The sequence below is a fragment of the Pelophylax lessonae genome (genome assembly GCF_965119305.1).
Source record: "Pelophylax lessonae genome assembly, chromosome: 7".
Lineage (NCBI taxonomy): Eukaryota > Metazoa > Chordata > Amphibia > Anura > Ranidae > Pelophylax > Pelophylax lessonae.
The window spans coordinates 72,624,202-72,635,459 of NC_138774.1; the positions used below are offsets into that span (position 1 = coordinate 72,624,202).

At 45.8% G+C, this 11,258-nt stretch overlaps 1 protein-coding gene across 1 annotated transcript in view; it reads left to right on the forward strand.

Moving 5' to 3' along the window:
• Positions 1 to 11,258, forward strand: part of HNRNPUL1 (heterogeneous nuclear ribonucleoprotein U like 1) — a 46,388-nt gene that overhangs the window by 15,660 nt on the left and 19,470 nt on the right. The window contains exons 3-7 of the mRNA XM_082263714.1: positions 5,121 to 5,265; positions 6,241 to 6,317; positions 7,035 to 7,174; positions 7,271 to 7,370; positions 10,604 to 10,716. Of these exons, the coding sequence (XP_082119840.1) occupies positions 5,121 to 5,265; positions 6,241 to 6,317; positions 7,035 to 7,174; positions 7,271 to 7,370; positions 10,604 to 10,716 (575 nt within the window). The remainder of the gene's footprint in view (positions 1 to 5,120; positions 5,266 to 6,240; positions 6,318 to 7,034; positions 7,175 to 7,270; positions 7,371 to 10,603; positions 10,717 to 11,258) is intronic.

The window sequence follows — 11,258 nt, forward strand, 5'->3', positions numbered from 1 at the left end:
GGTGTGGCTGAATAGCTGGTCGGCCGACCAGACTTCCAGGAAGACGGTATCGGACATCCCTTATGCAGGGAATCGCCTTTTTGGGGACTCCCGGGGCGAGCCCCAAGCGCACGTTTTTTTCCCGGGGTAAGCGGGGCCCTTCCTTTAAACCTAATCAGGGGTCCTTTTGTGCTTTTAAGGCACAAGACGAGGGCAAATCCTTCAAGGCCTCTGGTGGCCAGAAGAAGCCTTGGGCGGGCAAATCAAAAGCTGCTCACGCTGGCACGGCGGCCCAGTCCACCTCGACCTGAAGGGGCACCCTCACCTGTTTCAGGGGTGGGGGGACGTCTGCGTTGTTTTTCCGAACCTTGGCTGTCCCGGATTCAGGACAGGTGGGTTCAGGAACTCATTTGGTCAGGGTACAAGATCTAATTCCGATCGTGCTCAGCAGACAGATTCTTTCCCTCAAATCTTCATTTGACCCCAGATCGTTTTCAAGATCTTCAACGGGCGGTTCAGAATCCCATCGCCCCCGGGGGTGATTGCCCCAGTGCCACATCGGGACAGATTTCGGGGGTTTTACTCGAATCTGTTTACAGTGCCCCGGAAGGAGGGCAAGGTGCGTCCGATTCTGGACTTGACATTTCTGAACCGCTTCGTGCGGGTTCAAAAATTCCGTATGGAATCCCTTAGTTCGGTGGTGGCCTCCCTGAGCCCGGGAGATTTCCTGGCTTCCATCGACCTCAAGGATGCGTACCTACACATCCCCATATTCGAGGGTCATCAGAGGTACCTCCGATTCCCAATCGCCGAGGAGCACTATCAGTTTGTGGCGTTACCTTTCAGTCTCGCTTCGGCTCCAAGGGTGTTTACCAAAGTGTTGGCTCCTGTCCTGGCCCTGTTGCGGGTGCAGAGGATTGCAATCCTGGGATATCTGGACGATCTCCTGTTAAAATCGAGTTCCAGTCCAACTCTGTTGCGCGACTTGTCAACCACAGTTCAGACGCTCCAGGAGATCGGGTGGACCATCTTTCAGATGTCGACATTGTCCCCTTCTGTTCGTCTCCCTTACTTGGGGATGGTTCTGGACTCCGCCCATGCAAAAGTTTTCCTGCCGGAGGACAAACTCCGGACTCTGCAGAACGAGGTCGGGTCCCTCAGGGACAACGACGATTTATCCTGGCCAGGTGGGACAGGCATCCTCATTCCTTGGAAAGGAGGATAACTTTGAGCCACCGAGTCAGAGAGGATCTTCTGTAGTAGCTCCAGTCTCGGCTCTGACGGAGGGGAAATCCTTCCGGCCATTGTTGTGGACAGTGGTCACCACGGACGCCAGCCTGTCAGGCTGGGGTGGCGTTCTGGGCAATCTGTCTGCCCAGGGCACTTGGTCGGAGGTAGACATATGCCGGTTTTCGGTAATTCGATATATCGCGGTATTGCATAGCCACGGTATTGTTGTTGTGGCATTTTTAAAATACTGAGTTTCTCTGCTCCTGGGTCTGACTTGTGAATTGATACATTTCAGTGAGCTGGATGACTCATTCACTCACACAGCTAACACCTAACTATAAACAAAAATGATTACATTTGTATCTTTTCCTTCCCTCTGCCAGGGAGAAAGGAAGTTTAACCTCTTAAAGACTGGATCTTTTTCTGACACTTGTTGCTTGCAAGTTAAAATCAGTTTTTTTTTTTGCTAGAAAAGTACTTAGAACCCCCAAACATTTTATATATTTTTTTTTAGCAGAGACCCTACAGAAAAAAATGGCGATTGTTGTAATATTTTATGTCACACTGTATTTGCGCAGCAGTCTTTAAAACGCAATTAATAGACTTTAATGAATAAAAAAAAAAAAAAAAACGTAACAGTAAGTTATCCCAATTTTTTTTTTTGTTACACAGAGAATCGTGAGAGAACCGTGATCTTTATTCCAAGCTAAAAAATCGCGATTCTCATTTTGGCCAGAATCGTGCAGCTCATATATATATATATATATATATATATATATATATATATATATATATATATACACACACACACATACATACATACACACATACACATACACATACATACATACACACACACACGCACGCACGCGCGCATAGCAGCCCACATTACATTATTATATAGCCATCAAGCAGTGTCTGGCCTACCTGGTGATGACTGGTCCTGGCGCTCTGATCCGATGGCCTGGTCTTTAAAGGGGCAAATCCTTGCGATCCAGAAGTGGTTAAACCTGCAGGAGGACCAGTGTTTTTATCTATTAATGACTTTACTATTGCTTTAGGCCTGGTTCACATGTATGCGGGTTGGTGGTTCACATGTATGCGGGTTGGGGGCCCACATTTGCACAGGCATAGCAGCCCATTGATGTGAATGGGCTTGAGCTGCTATGCCTGCGTTTTCAGCTGAAAAAAGGTGCATGCAGAATTTAAAAAAAATGCAGTGGCCATGAAATCCATCCTTCTTTTGCACCATGCGACTTACCTGCCGTTGCTGCACACGCAAACTGTTTTTAAATGCCGTGCCCACGTATACAAAAAATGCAGAAAGCTTGCCAGAGCAGGAACTGCAGGTTAGTCGCATGGTGCAAAAGCAGGATGGATTTCAAGGCCACTGAATTTTAAAAAAATGCTGCATGTACCTTTTTTCTGCGGAAAATGAGGGCATAGCAGCCCGTTCAAATCAATGGGCTGCTATGCCTGTGCAAATGTGAACCGCCAACCCGCATACATGTGAACCGCATACATGTGAACCAGGCCTAAAGCAATAGTAAAGTAATGTATAAACAACACCTCCTTCAGGTTTAACCACTTCTTGACCACAAGGATTTGCCCTCTTAATGACCAGGCCATCGGATCGGAGCTGAGCGCCAGGACCAGTTATCACCAGTTAGGCCAGACACTGCTTGATGACCTATTTTAGGCCTGGTTCACAGAGTCTGTACTGACTGACTATATAATAATGTGCATAAGTGAACCAAAGCCCCTAAATTCAGCAATGAAATTGAAGTGAGGTAGAAATTTAATAATTTAAATTTAATAGAATACCGTGATAATACCGTATACCGTGGCAAAACCTTAATCAATTAATCGCAGCATGAAAATCTGATACCGTCACAAGCCTAGTCGGAGGAGGAATCCTCCCTACCGATGTCTTGGAACTGCGAGCGATCAGACTATGTTTGCTCCGTTGGTTGGATCATCTTCGGGGCCGCCCTGTGCGTGTGCAGACGGACAACGCAACTGCGGTGGCTTACATCAATCACCAAGGGGGCACCAGGAGTGCCCGGGCAGCCCAGGAAGTGACCAAAATTCTGTCTTGGGCCGAGACGCAGGTCCCGGCGATTTCGGCAGTTCACATTCCAGGTGTGGAGAATTGGCAGGCCCCAGGGGGAATGGTCCTTACACCCGAGGGTGTTTCAGATGCTGTGTGCGCGTTGGGAATCCCGGACGTGGATCTGTTTGCATCTCTCCTAAACAACAAGGTGGGAAGGTTCGTGGCAAGAACACGCAATCCTCTGGCATACGCCTCGGATGCGCTGGTGGTGCCTTGGAATCGGTATCGCCTGATTTATGCCTCCCCTGATTCAGTTGTCCAGGTTCCTTCGAAGGTTGGTCTCTGAACCGAAGTTGGTGATTCTGGTGGCCCCCGACTGGCCGCGCCGGTCTTGGTACGCGGACATCATGCAACTGGTCGTCAAGCCTCCCTGGCGGCTCCCGTTACGAGACGATCTGCTGTCTCGGGCCGATCTTCCATCCTGCTTTACAGTCGCTGGCTTTAACGGCGTGGCTGTTAAAAGCCAGGTCCTGAGAGATCGGGGTCTCTCGTCAGCGGTCATTCCTACCCTACTCAAGGCTGGGAAGGCCTCGTCCGCTAAGATCTATTACCGTACCTGGAAGGCTTATTTCGCATGGTGTGAATCGCAGGGTTTCTATGCTCGCTCCTTTTCGGTGGCGAGGGTGTTAGCCTTCCTGCAATCTGATGTGGACCAGCGTCTTGCGCTGACCACTATTAAGGGTCAGTTGTCTGCGCTGGCAATCCTTTTCCAGCGCCCTTTGGCATCAAATTCCTTTATCCGCACCTTTATTCAAGGGGTGTGTCATCTGGCTCCCCCTAGGAGAGCACCTTTTCCTTGGATGTAGTCCGGGCGATCAGGGTGTACCTGTCGTCTACTGAATCCTTCAGAAAGTCGGATTCTCTTTTTGTCCTTCCTGAGGGACCTCGGAAGGGTATGGCTGCGTCTGCTGCAACCATTTCTAAATGGATCAGACAGACGATAGTACAGGCCTATTCAATTAGGGAATGGATGCCGCCCTCCCCTGTCACGGCGCGCTACCAGAGCGGTGAGTGTGTCCTGGGCCTTTCGCCATCAGGCGTCGGTGGCCCAGGTGTGCTAAGCGGCAACTTGGTCATCCGTGCACACCTTTTCCAAATTTTACAAACTTGATGTTTTGGCATCGGCAGATGCCTCCTTTGGAGGCAAAGTTCTGTGTGCGGCAGTGCCTTGAGGGTCACATGGCGTTTAGCCTGTCCCTGCCTGTTGGGGTTGTTTCCCCTTTGTTAATTTGCTTTCCTGGGATTGTTCGCTCCTGTTGAGCCTTTCTGTTACCCAGCGTGTTACCTTTCTGGTTCAGATAAGGTTCTTTTCTCTGACCTGGGTGCTGCGTTGCCTTTGTGATGGTTGCGCTTCCCACCCCTCATGTCTACACTGCTTTGGGACATCCCATAAGTGAAGACTGTATGAGTGGGCGGCGACTGTCAGAGGACGTAAGAGAAAATAGAATTTTTGTAAGAACTTACCTTAAAATTCTTTTCTCTGAGTCCTCTGACAGTCGTGCCGCCCCCCACCCCTCTTTTTTTGGGGTTCTTGGACTATCTTCTGCTTGCTACCAAACTGATCTGGGAATGCTGCTAGCCGGGGGTATTGGACCAGAGGGACAGCCTCCTATAGGTGTGTCTATGCAAAGTGTTTTGTGAATGTTTAACAAAATCTTATGCCTAGCTTGCTCCTGTGGATAAGACCAATACCCATAAGTGAAGACTGTATGAGTGGGCGGCGACTGTCAGAGGACTCAGAGAAAATAATTTTACGGTAAGTTCTTACAAAAATTCTATTTTTTTCCCCATTTTTCAGGCATAAAGACAGAGTTTAAACAGGAGGAACCTGACCCTGGTTTCCGGGGCCCAAATGCATCTGGTCTTCCACAGTCCTTGCAGAACCGCAAAAGACCATTTGAGGAAAGAGGGAGGGGATACTATGAACATCGTGATGACAGAAGGTGTGTACATCTGGTGATTTGCTCATTTTGGATTGGCAGTTACAGATTGGTTTGGTAGAACTTCTGACTCCAAAGCTTGTAAAAACTTTGTTCAGAAATGTGTGAAGATTTTAAGGAAAGCACTTTTTATTTTCATATTTTAGTGTATGTGTATGCATGTATATGTCCGCCTTGAGGATAGGACCCGGACCAAATACTGTTGCTGTGCTTGCACCCCCAATTCATTTTGGTAGAGCAACAGCAGCATTAATTCATATAAAACACAATTCATAAATATACAAAACCATAAGTTTAATAAATATAAATAAAAACACTCAGTATTATTCATCTATATAGTTTAAAAAACATTATTCATTGTGTAATATTGATTTGTATGAGACTGACCATACTATAGCAATCTAAAATTTCCTTTATTAACTTAGATGTATAGAACATAGCAACACGTGGGTCTACATGTTTCGCAACTCTAAACCACCTCCTCAAGACCAAACAAGTTGGTGTTTTACTTGTAGGTTTTTAACAACCATTGGGTCGGCATTATTACTCAATAAATTCACATGCTTAAAGTGGTAGTATACCGCTTTTTTGTAATATTTTTTTTTTTTTAAACTACAGGTAAGCCTATAATAAGGCTTACCTGTAGGTACAATTAATATCTCCTAAACCTGCACGGTTTAGGAGATATTTGCGCTGCGTGCAGCCGCTGACGCGAGCGGCGCATGCACTGTGTGTGTATGTGTGTGTGTATATATGTGTGTATATATATATATATATATATATATATATATATATATATATATATATATATATATATATATATATATATATATATATATAAAATTATAGTATGTGTGTGACCTCTCGCTTTTCTCAGGATAATGATATTGGTGGCGTAAATTCCAGCAGCGTTGGCCCTATTTCCTTGGTATTTGGTAAATCTTTATCATTATTCTTGTTTTTTTTTATTTTTTGCAGAGCTCGGTCCCCACAAGGTCGTGGAGATCCCGATGAAGATGATCCCTTTGATGAGAGCGTTGTTGTCTTGGATAATTGTGAGTTAATATTTGTTCATCTCTTACAGCCCACTAGTAGAAATGTCCTTGTGAGATGTGATTTAGTGAGCAATACATTGATCTAACCTAGTGGATATCTGTCTTTAACAACACCTGAGCCGTGATATTACGGGAGTGTTCTCCGTAATATGTGCTGTACACTTGATGTGGCCAGACTGCTACTCAAAGGCATGGAAGTGGCGGGAGATGAATACTTTGACTCACAGTTGATGATGGTTGTCAGTTAATAGGGATCACCAGACCAACCTTAAATACTGTTGAGACGCAGCGATTCAGAACTACTACACTGTGAATACTTTGTAGCTGGTCAAAGGGAGTAGCTCTAGCAGTTGATCTTGTGGCTTGTGGGCCCAATGTCAGACTGCTAGGAGTGGATCCAGAAATGTTCTGGATCCATTGACCATCATGAGCTAGAAGGAAAATATTTTAACTTTTCTACCTCTCAGGACTTAAACTGAACATTTGCCTCTATGCAGGGGGCAGAGTAGGGCCCTTGTGTTTTGTGTTGGAATCTGTTATCTTGACTTGGCCCTTTATTGGATGGTCTGCTATTTCCCCATAATGAACATTCAAAGAAGATATTTTTAGCCGCCTTGCTACAATCACATTTGTCATGAATGTACAAATTATCCTTCAAGGAAGGGGTTACATTTTAATTCCATGTTGGTAGTAATAAAAAGCATATTCCTATTTCAGATAACAGTGATCTGCACTTCAAACTCAGCAAAGACCGCACAACAGGTTTCCCACTTACCATGCAAGGGTTTGCTTACCTATGGTCTGGAGCTCGGGCGACACATGGGGTCAACAGGGGTCGGGTGTGCTTTGAGATGAAGGTAAGACTTTGTGAGCTCTGACTGGGTGCTATGGGGTTATTTTCCTTAATGAATACATAAAAACTTGGTGGGTCTGCATTTTTCTGTCCCACACAGGTTAAGGAAGAAATTGCAGTCGGGGACCTTCCATCCACTGAGCCAGATCCCCATGTAGTACGTGTTGGGTGGTCACTGGATTCCTGCACTACTCAGTTAGGTATGACTTGGCAGTGATGGTATTCTCTGTACTTCGCAGCAGACACTTTTGAGTGCCAGTTGATATTTTTTGTGTATGTGACATGTATAAATTGGCGTGTTTATCAGCAACAAGGTAACTAGCATTTTAGAAGGTGGTTGGCAATCCCTTTGGCTAACAAAAAAAAAGGTTGCTCATACTTTCTTACATCAGAGAGATGTCTTATTACAATTAGGGGTGTTGAAAATAATCGATGCATCGCGATGCGACCTTGAACGATTCGAATCTGATGCTGAGGACCGGCCGCATCGATGCGTGGATGACGTCATCCCGGCTTCCCCCGCCTCTCCAAGGAGAGCCCTGCCGGCTGCCAGTAGTGCACTCTAAAGTTAAAACAAATTAGTGTCAGTGACTCACTTTCAGGGACACTTCCAGTGTGTAAGGGTTAATGTAAACTGATGCCTTATTTTACCTCATCTCCGGTCTTTTCATCTCCATCACAGTCACCTCCCCCTCCTCCCTGCCTTAGAGTGCACAAGACTGAGATGAAAATACCGGAAATAAGGTATAATCAGGCATCAGTTTACATTAACCCTTACACACTGGAAGTGTCCCTGAAACTGAGTCACTGACACTAATTTGTTTTAACTTTTGTGCACTGGCAGCCGGCAGGGCTTTCCTGTGAAGTGCGGGGGGGGGGGTGGGGGAGGCTGTGTTTATGTCAATGGAGGCTGTGGGCAGTAATCGAATCGTGAGACCAGTGAAGATGCGCAGCCCTAGTGCGAAGACATCAGCAGGCCCTGCAACCTCTGGCTGTATTATTTATCAAATTAGTTGACCGTCCAGCAGAACAAGAGTTAACATGATCCAAGTTGGAAAGACTGTACAGACTGTGTAAATTCTAACTGTCATCACCCACTGTAGAATGCCTAGGACATGATCCGTCCATCTCACAAAATTATGCCTGCTAGTTCCTTCATTTAGTTTTGAATGTTTCTCTATTCACCCAGGCATTCTGATCTGGGCAGGCACTAAAGAGGTCTTGGCCTAAATTTTGATACTCTACCCCACTACTCACAGACAAGTGGGGGTAAATACAATAACCGGCTTAGATATAAATTTCTCTTTGGTTCACTGACAGACACAGCTCCATGTCTTCTAGACCATTGGGCTTATGCTGCTCTCTTCAGGTGTAGGACTAGGCAGAAACTTTTTTGGTTACGCCCCTGAGGCAGTCACAGAGGGTATACCATCACTTCCTGCTATAGGACTTCATTTTTTTTTTTTTTTGCCTAGTCAGGAGTAAGGACCTGGCTATCTGCTTGGATCTGCGGTCCTGGCATTCTTTACTTTTTATGAAATTTATGGCATTTTTTTACTTTTTTCTTTATTATTTTTGTTCCTGTGTGAACCACAATCAACCTGTTCCTGTGTGAACTACAGTCAACAGCCGGACTGGGCGACGCACTGGAGATCCTTTTCTGTGTCTCGCCTATTGGGGTTTCTACAACTGGGTTTAGATTAACGTTTGGTTCTGGGCACCATCAAGGGCCAGATATCCGCTTTGGCTATTTTTTTTTTTTTCCAAAGGCCGGCGAAGTCCTCGGTTCACACTTTTGTGCAGGGAGTTTGCCATCAGGCTCCTCTGGTGCGATACCTGGTGCCTCCGTGGATCTCAATTTGGTACTGTCGGTGCTTCAAAAGTCTCCCTTTGAAAATATTTGAGAACTTCCTCTGCTCACTCTATCGCAGAAGGTGGTCTTTTTAGTCGCTATTACTTCCGCACGTAGGGTGTCAGAGTTGGCTGCGTTGTCCTGTCGGTCGCCTTACCTGGTGATTCATATGGACAAAGTGGTGTAGCGACCCTGTCAGGCTTTCCTTCCTAAGGTTGTCTCAGGCTTTTACTGTCCTTATGTCCTAAACCAAAACATCCTAAGGAAATATATTTACATTCCTTGGATGTGGTCAGGGTGATTCGGAAATCCGATTCTTTGTTCTTAAGGATGGACCTCGTAAGGGGCAGGCTGCATCTGCTGCGACCATTTCCAAGTGGATCAGCCAGATGGTGGTGCAGGCCTATTCCATTAAGGGTCAGGTTCCTCCTTTCCCTGTTAAAGCGCATTCTACAAGGGCACTCAGTGCCTCTTGGGCCTTCCGTCATCGGGCGTCAGTGGTTCAGGTGTGCAAGGCAGCTACGTGGTCGTCTGTACACACATTCACAAAATTTTATAAGGTGGATGTACTTGCATCTTCGGACGCAGCGTTTGGCTGCAAGGTTTTCTAGACTGCGGTTGCAGAGGCTTCCGCTTCTTGAGGGTGTAATTTTTTCCTGACCTGATTGGCTATGTTTAGCCTTCTTGGGAATTTTACGTATTGCTGTGTTTTTCCCCAACCATCATGCTGACACTGCTTTGGGACATCCCAATGGTCTAGGAGACATGCAGCTGTGTCCGTCAATGAACAAAAGAGAGAACTGGATTTTTGTCTTACCGATAAATCCTTTTGTGCCTTTGCACTGTCTGTCCGCCGGGCGGACTCCGTTTATCTCAGCGTGGGATCGATCCGCCGATCCCCGCTGAGCAGGAGGATGACAGCGGTTCTCCGCGCTGTCCGTTCCCCATGCATCTCTATGGGGGAATCTGATGTCTGTTCCCATCTGATCCACTGGACGGATGGAAAATAGGGTTTCCATCTGTCCAGATTTGATGGATCGGATGCCAGTGGACATGTCTCCGCTGACATCCGATGCCCCATAGGGATGCATGGGGGGACCGTTTAGGTCCGCCAAAAAAACGGAACGGTCCGCCTGTGTGAAAGAGCCCTTTCTCTGTTCACTGATGGACACAGCACCTGCTCCTCTGTTGGGTTGAGTTTGTGTTCTACTGACACTGCTTGTTACAAAAAGTCCTATAGCAGGAAGTGATGGTATACCCTCTGGGACTGCCTCAGGGGAATAACCAAAAAGGTTTCCACCTAGTCCTACTCCTGAAGATAGAGCAGCATAAGCCCAATGGTCTAGAAGACATGGAGCGGTGTCTGTCAGTGAACCTCAATGAAAAGTATTTTACGGTAAGACAAAAATCTAGTTATTTCAGCCACTGACCGCTCTAGAAATTGTCTTGGTCCCTATCACCCACTGCTATGATTTTGAAAAACGTCAGATTGTGGTATTGGTTGTTCTATAACAGTTTACATCGGTGTCTTTAAAAATATTAATTTTCTATTTTGTTTCATAACTTTTTTTTTTATAACAGGAGAGGAACCATTTTCCTATGGTTACGGGGGAACAGCAAAGAAATCTACGAACAGCAAGTTTGAAAACTATGGGGAAACCTTTGGAGAGAATGATGTCATTGGATGTTTTATTGTACGTGTTTACATTCCTATAGGTCTTATATGTTCACTTTTATTATATGGCTTTTGTCTTTGTGGTGGAAAAAATGTAATAAAGCACAGCATTCGTTGTTCTTTCAAATTTTCAGCTGCTTTGTGTGGCTGCACCCGAAACTGCTGCATCATCCATTCACAGGGTGTTGTCATTGCACTTTGTAGTCTGTTTACTTCCTCCAGCTCTATAACCAAATGTCTGTACCTCAATATGGACCTGGAAGTGGAGGAAACAGCCTGCAGAAGTCTGTTAGATTTACCTTCATGCAAAAGTGCTTTATTGGGAGAGAGCAGACACGTGTGGCTTATACACTCCGCCATTAGGAGGATGGACACTATGCAGCGAGCAGATGGGAATTACATGTGTGCTTGTTGGCTTCTAGACATAAAGTTCGAGAAGAGTTTAAGTTTAGCTCCTAGTCTTATGAAGGAAAATATCTTGGCATTTTTTTTCTCGATCAATATAGATTGTTGAATTCTATACTTTCTAGCTGAAGACCTGACAGGGTATGTCTACCTGGC